Below are 16763 nucleotides of genomic sequence, written 5' to 3'. Positions count from 1 at the left end.
TTTTATATGCAGACCTCTGAGTCACCACCACCGGATAGAGTTAAGAGGGCGAATGTTTCGCAATTTTCGCTATGGGGGAGGATGAGCTCAAGCTTTCATGGACCCACGGGGCTCGAGAGCATTAAGATTTGACATATTCAAGAGGAATCTGCTCTCTGAGAGTCGTGGAATTTTGCTGGGCCGAGTTGGCAACCAATTGAACTCAAGAGAGCAAAGGGAAAAAGAGAAGGGAACACTTGAAAAGAATTAAACCAACTTGCAGCTCATGACAACTTCGGCAATGGCCTCATCGAGTTTGATCAACGGCCTGCCACAATACTTCTGGATCAACTCGCGGAACCGCTGGTTCGGGACCGTGATATCGCTGCGGGGCATAGCCTCGGCACAACTCTTTGGCGGCTGCCAGGCAGGGTCAACCTTCACGATGGCCCGGGCGACGTCCCACGCGGACCAGGTGCCCTCGATGGCGAAGATGCGCTCCCCGCTGACCTCGCTGGCCGCCAGCGAGATGACGTGCAGTGGCGCCACATCACGCAGGGCGACGCATGTGCTCGGCGGGTTTGTGAAGACATGAAATATGCTTGTAGGCTCGTACCGGCCCTGGAAGAACTCGACCATCCACGTATAGGTTGTGTAAAACCCGGGCCGCGGGTTCACCGGCGTGCCGTTTACCCAATCAGGCAGAATGGTGTTGAAAGCGTACCCGGGCTTTCCGGTTCGGTAGAAGTCCCAGGCCGCCTTCTCGCCTTCCACTTTGCTTGCCTGGTACGACAGGCTCGGCAGGTCTGGGTCTGCCACGGGGGTGGCAAGAGCTCTGTCGGCTGCGTCGTGCAGGAACATGTCGGACGTCACCCGCAGGCGCTCGCCAGCCGCCGGCGGGTTGAAGGCGGCAACGCGTGAGGAAGTCAGGGTGAAGGCCTTCACGGACGGCACCTTGGCGGCTTCGCGCATGAGGCCGACGGTGGCGGCGACGGTCCCATCGATGGTCTCTCTGGGGGCCGGGCAGAAGGATGCATCGCTGGCGATGTGGAGGACGCCAGAAACCCCCTGCAGGTGCGGCGAGTATGATTCAGGTTTTGTCATGTCCTCAACTCGGCAGACCTCGAACTTGCCTTCCCCGAAGTCATTGTCAAACTTTGCCTTCAAGTCCAACAACTTGGAGGGGTCCCGAGTGATACCGCGCACGTGAAGCCCCGACTCCAAGGCCTCTTTTGCGGTGGCCGACCCGAGCAGGCCTGAGACGCCGGTGATGAGTATGATGTCACCCTTACTCAGACGGTCAAAGGAGGGCGGAGGCTCCATCTTGTCGGCGCAAGTTACTGTGGCAGAGTCGGATCTCAGATACACAGACTAGCTAGCATAAGTGAATACGATATGGAGACTGAGATCTGGAGGTCGAGGGGTCTGGAAGTGCTCGTGCTGGCTGGCACCATGTGAGATGCCAAGGGAGAGGGAGAGGGGGGGTGGAGGCAACATCCTTGCCCTTGCCCATGCCCCTGTCGATTGGGGTATATTTCCTTACTAGCTTAATGCTGCCGATTCTGCGCCGTACACGTACACAGTCGGCAAAGCGAACAACAGCAATGGTGCATGCATGGTACTTAGTATCGCGAGTTGTGAGTCCTACGTCCAGTAGCTACCTCTACCAGTACTAGAATTATTAGTTGTCTTCCAGGCTCAAAATGTTTTGATCGGCATCTTTCGTCCACAGAAAGCAACGACTAGCTACGAGTAGCGCCAACTCCGGGCTGAGCCTTGGTGGGATCATCCCCACTGCAGAGCCCGCCTGCTGGCCAGTGCAACGCTGAGTCCACCAATCATGGCGGAAGATATCGACCAACTTATACGAAAGCTGCATGCCAAGATGCCTTAGAACAAGCTGCTGGGAGTCCCAGTCGAGATGATCCAACTAAAAGCTCAGCTACCGCCAAAAAGCATCCCACGACGGGACGGCTTGACGGGTTGGCTTATTACGGTGGATCGGGCACTCGGTCTGGCAGCGGGCAATTGTGGGAAAACGTGGTCGTGGTTTTCTCTTCAAGTACTTGTACTGCTGACTGCACGGCGAGCGACCTACTTTTTCTCCTCTGTTCTTTCCTACTTGTGCCTTCTCGCCCACTTCGACGTCCGTCATGCAGCTCCCTTCTCTTTTGGTGTCGTTGGCACTGTCGATCCTGCCGCTGGCAAGAGCTGAGGGGGCCTTCATCAACCCCAGCGGCCAGGATGGGAAGACGACGACCACCTACCGCACCGGCGAAAAAGTCGATGTGGAATGGAGCGGCACAGCTGATTATTCCCTCTTGTCGCTCGGGTATTACTCGAGCAGCAATGTCACGGTGAAATGGCTGATTTGTACGTTGTGATGCTTGCTTTCTTCAACCATGGAGGCCTGCTAATCCTGAATCCTGCCCATGCAGCAAACTCGCCTAATTACCCGACAAGCTATACCTGGACGCCAAGACCAGCCATGGACGGCTTTAGCAGCTGGGAACAAGACCAATTCTACCTCTACATTGTCAACGGCACCAACTTTGGCGCCCCCTTCCAGTCCCCATCTTTCTACATCCGGAAACAAGCCACGACCGCGTCTGCTTCGACCACCGCCAGTCCCACAGTATCCCAAACTCGAGCCCCGACTCCGAGCACAACAGCGCCTGCCACATCCGATCCGGCCAACAGCGACGCCGAGGGACTGAGCACCGGCGCGAAAGCTGGCATCGGTGCTGGTGTCGGTGGAGGCGCACTCCTGATCATCGCTCTATTGGCCTTTTATTTCCTGCGGCGCCGTAGAAGCTCGCCACCAGCCGGAGTGTATGAGAAGCCCGCTTACCAAGAGACCGGTGACGCTGCGCAACTTGCCCATCAACGTGGCCATGGAAAGGTTCAGGTCGAGCCAACGGCAACCCCAGTTGAGGCACCATCCACCACACAAGATGGCGGGAAACCTACGGCAGAGCTCGGCACGCAACCTGGAGAGCGCTTCGAGCTTGCGTGATGAAGTGAGACCATTTATCTGGAAGTTCATAACTGAGCCGGCGCCAAGCGAAACTCATCCACCATCTGAGATTCTCGATGATACCTCTTAAGCTCCGCTCTAACCCGCCTTTTTACTTATAAATAAGCGCTCTAATTATCGCTACACCGCGCCCAGTCCACAAATAGGCATACCAGCTCATGACTTTCCTTCATCACATGCCCAAGAAACTAGCTTTCCAACTCTCCGTCTCATCCTTATGACCCGTGCCTTATCATCATCCCTCGATGAACTGTTCACATCAACTTCTTTAGCGTCATGTTGCAGAGCACATGGATTTTGCACGTAGATCACTATATCCACATGGGTGGATCTGCTTTTTGGCATATATACTCAAGGGGAACTGCCTCTGCCACCAGTGTGGTATATGGGATGGTGTGGCTAACTTCATTGTCCCGCAGATGACTAGTACCGACCGCCCTGGCCCAACTTCTTCGTCGTGATTGCTTTTAACCCCGAACTCCAGATGGCCTTGAGTGACGGGAGGCACTCTACCATTACCGTAGTCACAGCTTCAACTAGTCGACCCTTAGACTGACGATCCCATTATATCTATCTACTTGTTTGCTCTTGAGGATCTGCGATCTCCGGACGCAAGCGACAGAGATGACGGATACCAATCTGATGCTTGAGAAGAAGCATGGGCAGCAGTATACCATATCCAGCAAGTTGACTGCAATATCGAGGGATGGGCTGCACGAGCCTCAAGAAGAAGAGGACCATGAAACTCTTCCTGATGTACCATAGTGTTGACTAGAATAGCTCATGTATGGGGGTGTGGATTCTTACAGATATAGTGGCGATGATGAAGTCTTACCACACGCAGGCTCTTAGCCCATGAGGCATAATTTCTTGGCCAGCACCTGTCGATGACGCATTGGGACCTGGCTTGAAGACCCCATGTTCGCCAAGATAAAGTAAGTGACTTACACAAACACAACGAAAACCATGAAAAGACCCAAGGACATCCACAAATGTTACGAGTCGGACAATGGGGCTACGATATGCCAACCTATGGCTGTGAGGAATTTATAGTGTTTGTTGGCCCCAAAACACGCCGAAACCCTCTTCTGTTTTAGACGCCACAGAAAGTAGAGCATATCCCGTTTGGACGAATGAACCTAGGAGGAAAATATGTGTAGTTGTTTGATCCGCTTATTGGCTGTGAACCAGGCTCAGCCCCTTTACACTTTGTCCCATGGTGTGGTCACAAATGTCGAGAGGACAAGTTCCAGCAGTATGGTAAATTCATCTATCCTGCTGCCCTGTCTCCGTAGCTCACTGGACGCTGAATCCTTTCTCTGGCCTGCCAGATTAACGGAAAGATCACCTCGAGTACAAAGCATTGACTCTGCTCCTCCTGTATATGGTCTGCTACCGAGTGTTGAATAATTATTGAGTGAGCCTTCTGAGAGCCTGAACGCTGGTCACCTAGAGTAAAGAGATTGACGACCCATAGGACATGTATCTGTGATCTGATCGTAGTAAATCAACGGGTTTTGTACTTTCTTGCTTTCGTTGAAACTCAGGCCAAGGTTGACTGTTTTGTGACGTACACTGTTTCCATGATACTGGAAGCAAGGTGCAAGAAAGGGGGGACCGTTCTCATTGCCAGTGATACTTCTCAAATATATATGCCCTATACAAACCATTAGATATAATTTACTATACATGGGAAGTGGTACTACGCATGGGTATCTGTGTGCGCTGCCACATCACCATTTGACACTGAACCATACCACGGGTCTCCTTTCTTCTCTTCGTCTTCTTCTTCTCCTTCATGCTCCGCTTTCTCCCGTAGGTTCCCCAAGCCCTCGGCACACATGGCGTTCTGTTTCCCCCGAGGGGATTTGTCGTTGCGCCTCACAAAGTCATCAGTGTTCTCCATCCCGTACACTGTGTGGTGCGTCATGGTTAGCTTATCAAAAGTGTTGTCCGTCAGCTGGACTTGAGCCCGCAACTTACGGATGTCATCGATGGACAGATCTGTAGGCCGGGCACCCGAGACCGAGGCTGGGGGCGGGGCCCATGCGTGACCCGGGTGCGGCAAGACGTCTGGGTCGTCCGATTCCTGCTGGTGGGCTGGCACGGTGATAAGTCTCGAAGTCAAGCCCTGCGGTCCCGTCGAGGTTCCAAGCGACTTGGCCGAGGCGGAAGAGTCTCTGGTCGAAGTGATCCAGAAGATGACCAAGGCGTTGACGAGAACTAAGAACAAAGGTAGGGCGTGAGCGTCTAGGTTCGATGTGCGTACCTTAGGTACATATCTTTGATTATACTCGGGCGATGGATGCAACATACTGTCGGTCTTGCAACAGATAAGACATAGCCACGCCGGCTCGCCGTCGAGAACCAGCAAAGCAATCAGGTTCCTAGGGCAGATAGATGAGCGTCTGCAATATACTAAGCCCGCGATAGAGATGACGTACGACCCGCTGCTGGTCAGGGTGACGCATGACCCAATCAGGCTTTTCGTGGCCAGCCTCCTCAGACTCGCACTGGCAGGGTGGGCCATCATTGCCTGGGTTCCTAATGACAATGTCCTGCCGCCCCTGAGCTCGAATTCGACGTTCCACGTCTCTTTCATGAGGGGTATGATGAAGAGGACACTGAGATATATCTGCGAAAGGGTCTCATCAGCAAACCTCACCGTCATCAACTGAGCCAGTGTGGTCAACGCTTACGCTCACGAAGACATCAAAGGCGACGGGGATGACCAGGGCTCGCTGTTCTATCCCGATAATGCAGGCGCCGTCCTCGACATGACTGAAGCGACTGCCGACGCGATCAATACCACCGCTCGCCTGTCCCATGGCCAATACGGGTAGTGGGTGCCTTACTAGACGAAAAATACGGTCATGAAGGCACCGATAATGACTTGATATCACCAATCAGCAAAACAGTAGTGGCCCCCACGGTAGCACGAGTTCTGCCATACGTATTGCTCCGAAATTGTTCACGATGTAGAATTTGGACCGCAACCGAGGAGTGGCGCAGCCTCGGACGATGTGCTTTTGGTTAATGGATTAGTGCTGGCACTTAGGGAAGAGAAAAGAAACAAAAAGAAAAAGGAAGAAAACAAAACGTGGGTTGGGGGCATGGACTAACCACGCGGTCCGAAAAGAAAAGGTATATCAACTGTTGCGCCGCCATCAGTCGGTCCTGTCACAAAGGGTGATAAGGCCCCTCACGGAGCTGCTAGGTGCTCTTCTTACCAGCTGCATACCGGCATATGTTAGTGACTTTGTGTACCGCGGGCTGTCAATACAGGAAAATAGGAATGCACACCTTTCCCGTCAGATAGCCACAGATGCATAGCAGAGTGGCACCTGCACACCAGTGGTTGTCGTTCTTCGGATCGAAGGCATATTGTAGGATCACCGATCCCAAAATAAACGAGAATGAGTCGACGTATATGAAGAGGAGGTCTATCGACGACGAAAGCATACCGGGACGCTGTCAGCCAGGTTCCGAGACCGTAGTCGAATTCGGCTCCATGACCTGCGAGGTCAATAGGAAGAAGAAGAAGAAGAAAGAGGCTTACTTACACCAGCCATGAGGGGGGAGCAGCCGCCAGCTCCTCACCTGAACCAGTCGGAATACTGCAGCGGTGTCAGTCGGAGCGCACGCCACTCGTAGCGCGAGTGGCGACGGAGGGAGAGAGCGCACAGAAGAAGGCGGCGCATGCGCTGCTTGCTAGTAGGGCGACGACGATGCCGCTAATCCGGGCCACAAGGGGTTCGTCCCCGTGCCAGAGCTGCGAGTTGGGTCGGCGTTTGGCGGCAACTCCCGCCGCCGTCGCTGCGTGTACGAATGCACACATCAAGAAACAGGGCAGGAGTACATGGTTGCGATGCATTTGGTGGTTGGCGGGCGCAATGTCATGACCAGATTCCGGAACAAGAGGCCATCACCTGACATGCGAAGGACAACCGGGGGCGGGTTGGGGTTTCTCACGACACAATATTGGCAAAGAGAAAGATGGGCGATGGGAGAAATGACATCTTTTGGTTAGCTTCGACGGCACTGCAAGATGTTTGTGATGAGCCTGCGTCTGATGGATCGGCGAGAAGGTCTGAAGGTGAAGTGGCTTGCTGGCCTGCAGCCTCTGCCTCCTCAACGGCTCAGCCCCTGATTTGAATTCGCCGTGTCAACCTTATCTCCGCTTTGGACTCTGGACTGCCGCACACACCACTGTGTTCCTCCCTTCCACCCTCTTCAGAATACATGCTGTGAGAGCAGTCGAGTTGCACATTTGCAAAACTGGCATCAGCCGTTCAGAAGGGTTTCAGCCAGCGCACGTCGCGACTTCCACGGACGGCAACACACACCAGTCCCAGCGACAAATCAAACGGCACGCAACCCATCTAGCTGTAAGGACACTTGGACAGCATTTGCCGTGATTGGGGTTCGTCTGATCTACTCAGTCAGTCAAAGCTACAGTACGGCCATGTCCGAAACACCACACAGAAGCCGCTCTGGTCAGTCATCGGTGCCTAACCCTGTAGCACACGACTCATGCTGCATATGGAGCTCGTATCCTTACCCGCACGTGGTTCTCCTCGCCCCGGCTCCCGGCTCCGAGATAATCATTGCACAGCCGTTGTCGTCTGTCTCCTTCTTCTCCCCACTAGATCGCAGCAGGGGTATCAACCCACTGATAACAAGGTAACATACAATATAATAGTATCTTGACGTATGCAAAAGATGTCTACTCACAGATAGGATATCGACAGCCTTTTGCACACCATCATAGTCTCCTCGGTTATGCCTGGCACACGAGAGGGTAGTGACGTGCAGGGCTCTTCGCCATCTTCCTTGGTCTGCAGCGCTTAAGACAGGCTGAGGTGTTCGTCTCCAGCTTCACTAAGCTGAGGCCCATTTCTAGGCTCGTGGCGCGGCCCGGTGAAGAGGGAGTACAGATCCAATTTAGAGCAGGCACCGCAAAGTTCATCGCCGGTGCACGACGACATACTCTTGACCAAGAAGCCAACTGGTGAAGTCGGATCAGACAGCGATAAGTCAGCGGCGGCTCTTGCCTTGACAGTTGGGGTAGGTTGGCATGTAGCTTGGAAGCGTCCTACGCGAGCCAATGCTGACGAGCCATCCTCATTTAAGCCTATTTCCTCAGGCATCACTAAGCCCCGCCTAGGAGCCAGCGCCGGTTGACAAGGGACCAATCACCAAGAGAGGTATTGGCCCCCGTCGACAGGAGGGATTCAGGCACTGTCTCTCAAGTGATACTCTTCGGGAAGAAGCGGGCCCTGCTTGCTCTCCCGGATACGACCGCTGGGACCGTCGTAGCGCAGATCGGACCCGATCCGATCCGAACTCTCGGTCAGCCATTGAAGTGACACGAGGCTGCAAATGGATATGCCATGTTTGGAGTCGACGCCCGCCATCGCGTCACCGAGTCAGTGGGGCGTGGCTCGTCGAGGATGATTTGACCCTTGTCACGGCATTCCTCACCATCCTACGACGAGAAACCCAGACGACTCATGTAGAAGGTCACTCGCCAGGCCATCGGTGAAACTCGGTGACGTGGCTTACTCGAGTTTGTCCCGGCTTCGGGGTTCCTCAGAATGTGCAAGCCCCCGACCGCTATTGCGACAAGGGACGTGACGTAGTCAAAAACCAAAGTACTGCGTTTTGCCATCATCCGATGTCTGCAAGATGTACAGTAATACATTCCGTAGCCTTGAATATCTTAGCTGGATTTCATCTAATGTGATGGAATGTCATTAGGGCCTCGGCGGGGGAAAAGAAATGCATACAAGCTAACTCTATTTCGCTTTTCCGACCCCAGGGCACAACACTTACCCTCATTAGAGACAATCGACCAATACCGAAAGAACATTACCCCCCATTCGCTCGCAGTCTGGAAAAGAAGCGGCGAACTGGGGCCATGACTTCATCACAGCGGCTGCGACCGGAGCTAGCATGACGGTCCGCGAGCTAAGGCGGGCAGCCCAGAAGTTGGTAGAAGCCGCCCAATGGAGAAGAGAATATGTAAACCCCGACTTGGACCCTTCCCTTCGGCTCAGCCTTAGCCGCATGCATGCAGGCGCTCTTAGGCCAGAATATACAAGTACAACATACATACAAGTATGTACGACTACTACCACGTCGGATTACTGCGCAGGCAGTAAAACTACTCAAGTACCAAGTTTTGTCCATCACAGGGCCGTAACAAGTATCGTCTCCCCCATCTAGCCACTGCCAACTGCCTTGCTGCTTGTTGCACGCACGCACGTGCTTATCCTGCGCGCCATCTCCCGCCGTCGGAACGGACCCTCTCAGGCCTGAAGCGGGGTGACCGGCGCGGAGCCGCCTAACACTTAAACACTGGCCCCACGTTACCGCATCACACAAAACTTGCTTGCCTGCCGGCTGACTGACTGGCACGAGGGCGAAGAAAAGAGAAATGCCGTACACGATACAGGTGAGGGTTTGAATAGTTTATTACATTAGAGCTGCCCAGATCGCAAGTTCTTCCCATACCTGTTGATCCAGAGCATGCCCGATTTCCACCATGTCCCAGTCTTTCCCCGAAAGCAGTTCTTTGCTAACAGGATATCATCGGCACGCCTCTCTCTGGGTCGTGCCGGAAAACAAAACCAAAATCGATTCTAACATTCATCAATCCAGCGATCCGTCCCTTGGCGCTGATCGTGTTGCGCCATCTTCTCTTCTCTTCTACTCTCCAACCCCTCTCCTTCAGGCCTTCCCCCCTCTCACATCAAGTCCTGCAGCATCTTCATCATGTCGTCCCCCAAATACCAGTACATGCTCCCGATGAGCACGACGAAGACGAAGATCCACTGTACCAGCATGGCCTGGTGTGTCTCGGCCTCCGAGTCGGTCACATCGACGTACCAGTCCTTGGGCTTGTCGTCGAGCGCATCCTTCTCCTCCTTGTAGTGCACGTGGTTCTTGCTCTTGTTCTTGGGCAGCGCCACTTGCGGCGCGGCCGTTTCTGTAGCTGTGCGACGGTTCATGATGAATGTGTGTGTGAGTGTGGGTGTAGGTGTGTAGAACTCGAGGAAGGGTACGTTTTTGTTTTGACACACAACCAAGCGTCACCGAGTACTGCCGTCCACGCCAATTGGCTGTACTAATATAAATGTTGATGCGACGCACACAGGGCAGAATGAAGGTGGGTCTCGGTGTAAGACGGTTGATGGGCGGGTGGCTTAGTGGGTGTTTTTTTCGAGTGTGCGACGAAGAGAGGGGAGCTAGAGAAAGCTGTGAGACTCGAACTGGATGAAGCAGTATGATGACAACAAATGCACTGCTGAGCTGGGCGCTGCCGTGAGGTTTTGATTGCTTCCGCACCTGTCCAGATGCCTTGAAGATGGCCTCACCGATGCTCCTTTCCCGGATCGCTGGCAATTTCCAGGCCCGGTGTCGATGGGCCGATGTCAGCTGCTACGGACTCAGCGTGGCACGATGGCCAACGCTCCCCCAAAAAGCTCCTAGTGCCGCTAAAGCTTGGAGCTTCAGGAACGCCCCACAAAACTTATGTCGGGTCGTATTCGTATCCGGCTCTCAACCATCAATCAACCCCGCCGCGAACAACCCAGCCGCTTGGGTCAGTCGGTGAGCCACCTCACCCATGCACGAGGGAATGGTCTTCTGGAACGATAGAGGGGATCAAGTGGGCGCCCGATTATCAGTTGCATCTGGCTAGATGAGGTGGTATTGTTTTCGTCTTGTGTGGGTGATCGTCTTCAACGGGGATCGGATGATTGGGCTCGTCCAAGCGTACGACCATAACCAACTTTGGACTTTTAGCTGTGTACCTAGCTAATATCTTGGTTCTACAGATGCGCAATGTTCAATATGCCATTGATATGGCCATCATGATGGTCGCCGAGATGTGATTCAAAGACACATATTGCAGATTGGTTGTTCATGAGAGTATGTATTAGGCATTAATTTACGTATAAGGGGTATGTACATCTATGCGGAGAGGCTTAGCAGTCTCCTTGTCGTCTTATGTATGGTTCTTCTATGAGGCGCTATTCAAAGCAATGCAGCTCCGCTAAGCAGCGGTCATAAAATCGTGATATCGAGAGCTTATTCACTCTTCTTCTTCGGGATGGGGTTGCCCTTCTCGTCCACTAGGCCCTTGGCGCGCATCACCTTGAGCGCATCGTGTATAGGGTCCAGCTCGGGCTGGGGAGCTCGGTGGGAGTCGAAGTAGTTGTCGCACCAGGTGAAGTACTGCCCGTAGTTGACAGTGAAGTACATGTGGTGCAGGGTGTGGTGTGCCGGGCTGTTGATGAACTTCTCAGTCCAGTGGCCAGTGATCATGTCTCCGTCGTGAATGACAATCGTCCAGATCTGCACCACGATGAAGAGCACGAGATACAGGTACTTCTGGATGGGGAAGATGAAGGGGAAAACACTGCGTTGCGCGTTAGTCGAGGACTGGGCTCAGAAGTTTTGGCTGCAGAACTCACTGGTACGGCAGAGACTGGCAGAAGCCGTCCATGGGATGGAAAGCCAACGCGGCCCACGGAGTCGGGACTGTGATTTTGTTAGTTGCCGGTCATGCGAAGCCGCGCAGAGAGAGAGAATGCGCAGGCACTTACTGATCCACTTGTGGTGAGGCTTGTGCAGGAACTTGTAGACACTCGGGTGGTGCTCCAGGCGGTGAATCCAGTAGATACCGACATCGTTGAAGATCATGTACGCGACGGTCGAGGCAAACAGCCAGCCGTAGCCGTATTCGTCAATGTTGGTGTACAGCCGACTGTGACCGCGAACCTCGGCGAGGAAGATGGGCAGGGTCATGATATCGATGAACGGAATGGCCCATAGCGAAGAGATGATCTCTTGGCGGACTTGGTTCTTGAGGAAGCGAGGGTGGTATTCCAGACGACGATCGTAGATGAAGTAGTAGGACAGGAAGCTACAGATGAAGTAGATGGCGGCGGCGCCCAAGGCGGTAATGATGTATATGGAGATCATCTGGCGGTAGATGTTGTCGCGCGCCCAGGCCGAGACGACGGGGAGGGCGGCATCGTGGAGCTCCGGGAACAGGCTGTCGGTCTGGTTGAGCGAGATGGGCGCCTGGGGCATGGCATAGGCCCAGGCCTTGTCCAGCACGAGGGGGTCGAGGATCTCGAGGATGGTGTCCATGATGGCAGGATACGCAGATGCAGACGCAGACGCAGATGCAAGGTGTGCCTGTGTATGCGCGCGCGCAGGAAGAAAACAGAGTTTGGGGTTCCTGGCCCGAAGTTTTACACTTTCGCTGAAGTTTCGACAAGGTTGTGGTGAGGGAGGGATAGGGATCTGTTTTGGGCGCTGCAGGAAGGGAAGGGGGAAAAAAATACCACAAGAGAGGCGCGAACTATTAAATTAAGCTAAGGGGCTAGCCACCGAAAGTCAATTGGATCTTCAGCAACATGGACGGGAGGGAGGGGAATGGTATATGCAAGAAAATAAGATGAGTTCATCCAGAGTCCCATTGTGCTAGCGGATCTACCTTCCTCCGAGTTTCACGCATTGCAATCCAATTCAATCGACCTGTGACAAAGTGGAATCGGCGACCAGCTGCTAGAGAGTCGCGGATAGCCGTGCTTTCCATATTCTGACCGCCGACCGAGCTTGAGGCCGAGATTGGAAATTGGAGCTTGCAGAACTTGCATGCAGAGCTTTCCTCATCCAGCACACCCTTCAATCCTTGCGTGTGTGTGCTGCGTATGCGTGTTCGCCGTCTCGCGACTTGCCACAGCACACCCCAGCCGTCCGTCATCAATCAATTGACCAGTCTCTGCCGGGCAACGAGATTGGCACAAACTCTCGCGCGATTGACAAGTAAAAACAGATGTTAAACCCGATTCTTTCCAGAAACGTTCCATCCGCGGGCCAATCATCGTATGACTTGGGCGATCTGTCCCAAACCCCACCTTCTCCAACTAATCGCCATTGGGCCATGGCAAAGTCAATTCAGGGGGAAGCCGTCTTTCAATCGGCTAGAAGAGCAGGAAGCACTCTCGCACTGCAGAGTCAGGGCCAGGCTAGCCGGGGTCACAAGCCGGCAAGGGTCTTTCTTCTCTCTGCGCTGCGCCATTTCTCGCCATTTCATTTGCGACAGCCTGCCAGCAACCCTGACGTGCGCCCGCCGTCCACACTAGCCTGACAAGACTAGGGCGACTCGGTGTCGGATTGTGCGTTGCCGGATGGGCTGAGCCGATTCAATTGGCGAACCAACTCCCCCGTTACCGGGCTGGCAAATAAACATTTCGAAAAAGTTGGGGGAATCTTTCGATTTTCCCAAATGAGCCACCACACCCTCCCACGAGCACCGACGACCTCCGGCCAGTACTCCGGCGTCCGTCAATCCTGCATACTTGGCTGCCCCCGTAATATCTTTATCTTACTGCTTGCATGGTGATTGATAGGTGGCCTGGCACCTGGTGTGGATGGTGCATTTGTCAATGTCGTTTTGCCCCAGCAGAGCCTCAGGCCCTCAGCAATTAATTCATTAGTCGCATTGTCCAGGCAGATCCACAAGGGACGGAATGTGCGACAGCCAACCGCGACCGCGCGACACCGTAGCCTTAAAAAAGTCAAAAGTCTACATGTACCATCTCGCCATTCCGCGTCCGCTACTGTCGACTGAAGCTGACTAAGGCTACACCGTTGAATGTGCCGTTGGTCAAATGGCATTGGCTTCCCTAGCAATGGCGAAGAACATTTGCGACCAGATCACGCTGGATGGGTATTTGACCCTCTGACGAGTGTCGCCCCCTCGGTGGTTCACTTCCACTTGGGCCTCTTTGAATATCTGACCTTGATGTAGTGGGTATTGAGTTTAGAGGGCATATTAGGCTTGGAAGTAAGCCTGACTGATGCACCCGCTTCCATGGACATAGCGATGCGCCGGTGAGTTGGCAACAGGTGAGACATTACAGGGTAGCTAGGAGGTAGATAGGTTGATCAGCTTGCATTACCCCTCTACTGCTGATTCCGACTCTGTCATCTTCGCATCCCAGCTCAGAGCTTCGATGGTATCCATCAGCAGATAGTTACTGGGTATAGAATCGGCACTCGGTACAAACATGTGTCGTAACCTTGTCGATTCTCGACGCTGGTTCAGGCTGGGCGCCTCAAGTAAGACATCGTTGATAAGCTTTGTAGCCCAAGCACGACCGTTCCTGGCCCAACAATGGGGCTGTCCCGATCCGATACCCCGGCTCGTATACCAGTTGTCCCCGTTTTATACCTGGCCACAGTAGAAATCATGGTGCAGGCTGAGAGCTTCGCATAATATCCTCGCTTAGACCACAGCGCCAAAGATTTCCAGCAGAACAAGGGCCTCCAGGAGTGTTGTTCATCAAGTCGCCTCCCCATGAGTCCTTGGTAGAAGCTGTAGACTAGGTCCCGGTAACGCCAATGGGTGTTTCATGGCAGACCGAACCAGATCCAAGTGAAAACAACCCGGTGACGTGGTGGCCACACTTGCATGGCAACGGCCAGTAAAACAAAACCTAAGAGCCACCTGGTACAAGCCAGCCCAAGGACCGATGTTGCAATACCTGTAGATTTTCTTGTTTGGGGGGACGCAAGGAGCAAAAAGACCAAAAACATACAACACCGAGGATTCCCAGGTCGTCACCGACCCTAGTACTAATTCGGCTCTCTGCTGCTTATATATGGGAGAGCGGACGGGATCCCTAGTATTCAGCAGGATATGGTCGTATGTGATGAAAAGAAGCGGCTTGGTCTCTTATATACAACCAAATCTAAAACAATAAGAACCAAGGGCTTGGTGGTGCCTGGATAGGAAGTCCAGAACTTGTCCAATTGGCTCTAGCCCAGCCCGCCGATTGGTCCGGCTAAAGCAACCTCGCAACCAGGACGCTACCCGGTTAAATCGTCATCGAGCTCCCATGTAGTCGGCGGGGAAGCTCCCAAGTGGTGCGCGCCATCGCCATTTCCTCTGATCGGCCCCGCGTTTTGGTGGTGCTGAGGCGTCGACGAGAGCTCCATCCTCACATCACAGCTCCATCGAATGAATTCATCGTGTGCCCAAACATCCGGTTAATCGAGCCCTTCTCCATTCTGCTTCTCCCACCAAGTGGCTGAGTGGTTCGTTCTCGTCTGCCCAATCCGTCTTTGTATTGTCACGGTTGACCCAGCCTGCAGTGGATGCAGGGTCCCCGTTCGCTCCGTCTCATTGGGTCGGCAAAAGTAACATACTCGGGGTGGGAGTAGTCCAGGTCCTCTTGTCTTCTGATAACGTTGGTACTGTGGGCTGACTGTCGGACCTACTGGCTTGTTGACTCCTGCTTTGATCTATATCTCCTCCAGGCCCTTCCCCAGTGCTGTAAATCTTCCCATCTGTACCAAATATTCACCTTAAACTTTATTGTGCCAACTCCGATTCCTTCGACTACCCCTCCATCACCGGCCCCGAACTTCGTCTTTGTCAAAATCAACACTCCAAATCTGTGTATAACAATACCTCCATAGCACACCATGGATCCCAAATCTGCAAGCGTAAGCTAGCTGCTGCACCCCTCCCTGTCTCCCCTAATCGAAACCACAGCTAAGTCGTTTGGTGCCCTACAGAACCTGTCCTTCGTCCTCAACAAGCCCCATGACGTAACCTTCGCCGAGCGGTCGGTCCCCAAAACCAAGGACCCCAACGACGTCCTCGTCGCCATCAACTACACCGGTATCTGCGGCTCCGACGTGCATTACTGGGAGCACGGCGCCATCGGGCACTTCGTGGTCAAGGAGCCCATGGTGCTGGGCCACGAGTCGGCGGGCACCGTCGTCTCCGTCGGCAGCGCCGTCACTACCCTCAAGGCTGGCGACCGCGTCGCCCTCGAGCCCGGCTACCCCTGCCGCCGCTGCGGCCCCTGCCTCGGCGGCAAGTACAACCTGTGCCCCGACATGCGCTTCGCCGCCACGCCGCCCTACGACGGCACCCTAACCGGCTTCTGGGCCGCGCCCGCCGACTTCTGCTACAAGCTGCCCGACAACGTCTCGACGCAGGAGGGCGCCATGATTGAGCCGCTCGCCGTCGCCGTCCACATCGCGCGCCAGGCCGCCATCACCCCGGGCCAGTCCGTCGTCGTCATGGGCGCGGGCCCCGTGGGCCTGCTGTGCGCCGCCGTGGCCAAGGCCTTCGGCGCGACCAAGGTCTGCAGCGTCGACATTGTCGAGTCCAAGCTCGAGTTCGCCAAGAGCTTCGCCAGCACGCACACCTACGTGTCGCAGCGCATCGCGGCCGAAGACAACGCCCGCAACATCAAGGAGCTGATCGGGTGCCCCGGCGGCGCCGACGTGGTCATTGACGCCTCGGGAGCCGAGCCCTCGATCCAGGCTTCGCTGCACACGGTGCGCATGGGCGGCACCTACCTCCAGGGCGGCATGGGCAAGGCCGACATCACATTCCCCATCATGGCCATGTGCCTCAAGGAGGTGACGTGCAAGGGCAGCTTCCGCTACGGCGCCGGCGACTACCGCCTCGCCGTGGACCTGGTGGCCGCCGGCCGGGTCGAGGTCAAGAAGCTCATCAGCGAGACCGTGCCGTTCAAGAAAGCCGAGGACGCTTTCAAGAAGGTGAAGGAGGGTCAAGTGATCAAGATCGTCATCGCTGGCCCCAACGAGAAGGTGTAAAATTAAGATCTGAAGTAAATCGGGTCATGATGGGATGAATACCGCAATGATGTAATGAAATGAAGATAATTCCTAATTAAAAAATTGA

The 16763-nt window shown here is 54.3% G+C and overlaps 7 protein-coding genes across 7 annotated transcripts; 2 read left to right on the top strand and 5 right to left on the bottom strand.

Moving 5' to 3' along the window:
* Positions 1-246: 246 nt before the first annotated feature.
* On the bottom strand, positions 247-1302 carry PG985_000957 (NAD dependent epimerase/dehydratase; the record flags this gene model as incomplete). The annotated part of the gene is made up of 1 exon (XM_066820726.1): positions 247-1302. The coding sequence occupies one exon, from the start codon at positions 1300-1302 to the stop codon at positions 247-249; it is 1056 nt and encodes a 351-aa protein (XP_066691605.1).
* An 830-nt stretch (positions 1303-2132) lies between these two features.
* On the top strand, positions 2133-2995 carry PG985_000956 (uncharacterized protein; the record flags this gene model as incomplete). Its single annotated transcript, XM_066820725.1, has 2 exons — positions 2133-2352; positions 2418-2995. 2 exons carry the CDS (start codon positions 2133-2135, stop codon positions 2993-2995), a joined length of 798 nt encoding a protein of 265 aa, XP_066691604.1.
* Positions 2996-4718: 1723 nt separating this feature from the next.
* Positions 4719-5844, bottom strand: PG985_000955 (uncharacterized protein; the record flags this gene model as incomplete). Its single annotated transcript, XM_066820724.1, has 3 exons — positions 4719-5239; positions 5333-5651; positions 5716-5844. The coding sequence occupies 3 exons, from the start codon at positions 5842-5844 to the stop codon at positions 4719-4721; spliced, it is 969 nt and encodes a 322-aa protein (XP_066691603.1).
* Positions 5845-8250: 2406 nt separating this feature from the next.
* Positions 8251-8433, bottom strand: PG985_000954 (uncharacterized protein; the record flags this gene model as incomplete). Its single annotated transcript, XM_066820723.1, has 1 exon — positions 8251-8433. The coding sequence occupies one exon, from the start codon at positions 8431-8433 to the stop codon at positions 8251-8253; it is 183 nt and encodes a 60-aa protein (XP_066691602.1).
* Positions 8434-9765: 1332 nt separating this feature from the next.
* PG985_000953 (uncharacterized protein) lies at positions 9766-10029 on the bottom strand (the record flags this gene model as incomplete). The annotated part of the gene is made up of 1 exon (XM_066820722.1): positions 9766-10029. One exon carries the CDS (start codon positions 10027-10029, stop codon positions 9766-9768), a length of 264 nt encoding a protein of 87 aa, XP_066691601.1.
* Positions 10030-11110: 1081 nt separating this feature from the next.
* PG985_000952 (uncharacterized protein) lies at positions 11111-12178 on the bottom strand (the record flags this gene model as incomplete). Its single annotated transcript, XM_066820721.1, has 3 exons — positions 11111-11441; positions 11497-11563; positions 11629-12178. The coding sequence occupies 3 exons, from the start codon at positions 12176-12178 to the stop codon at positions 11111-11113; spliced, it is 948 nt and encodes a 315-aa protein (XP_066691600.1).
* Positions 12179-15526: 3348 nt separating this feature from the next.
* PG985_000951 (D-xylulose reductase A) lies at positions 15527-16675 on the top strand (the record flags this gene model as incomplete). Its single annotated transcript, XM_066820720.1, has 2 exons — positions 15527-15547; positions 15620-16675. The coding sequence occupies 2 exons, from the start codon at positions 15527-15529 to the stop codon at positions 16673-16675; spliced, it is 1077 nt and encodes a 358-aa protein (XP_066691599.1).
* Positions 16676-16763: the final 88 nt, after the last annotated feature.

Source organism: Apiospora marii (genome assembly GCF_038362585.1).
Source record: "Apiospora marii strain CBS 49790 chromosome Unknown utg000001l_segment0_segment0, whole genome shotgun sequence".
Taxonomy (NCBI): domain Eukaryota; kingdom Fungi; phylum Ascomycota; class Sordariomycetes; order Amphisphaeriales; family Apiosporaceae; genus Apiospora; species Apiospora marii.
Note: the sequence above shows the minus strand (reverse complement) of the source record. Positions and strands in the feature narration are given on the sequence as shown.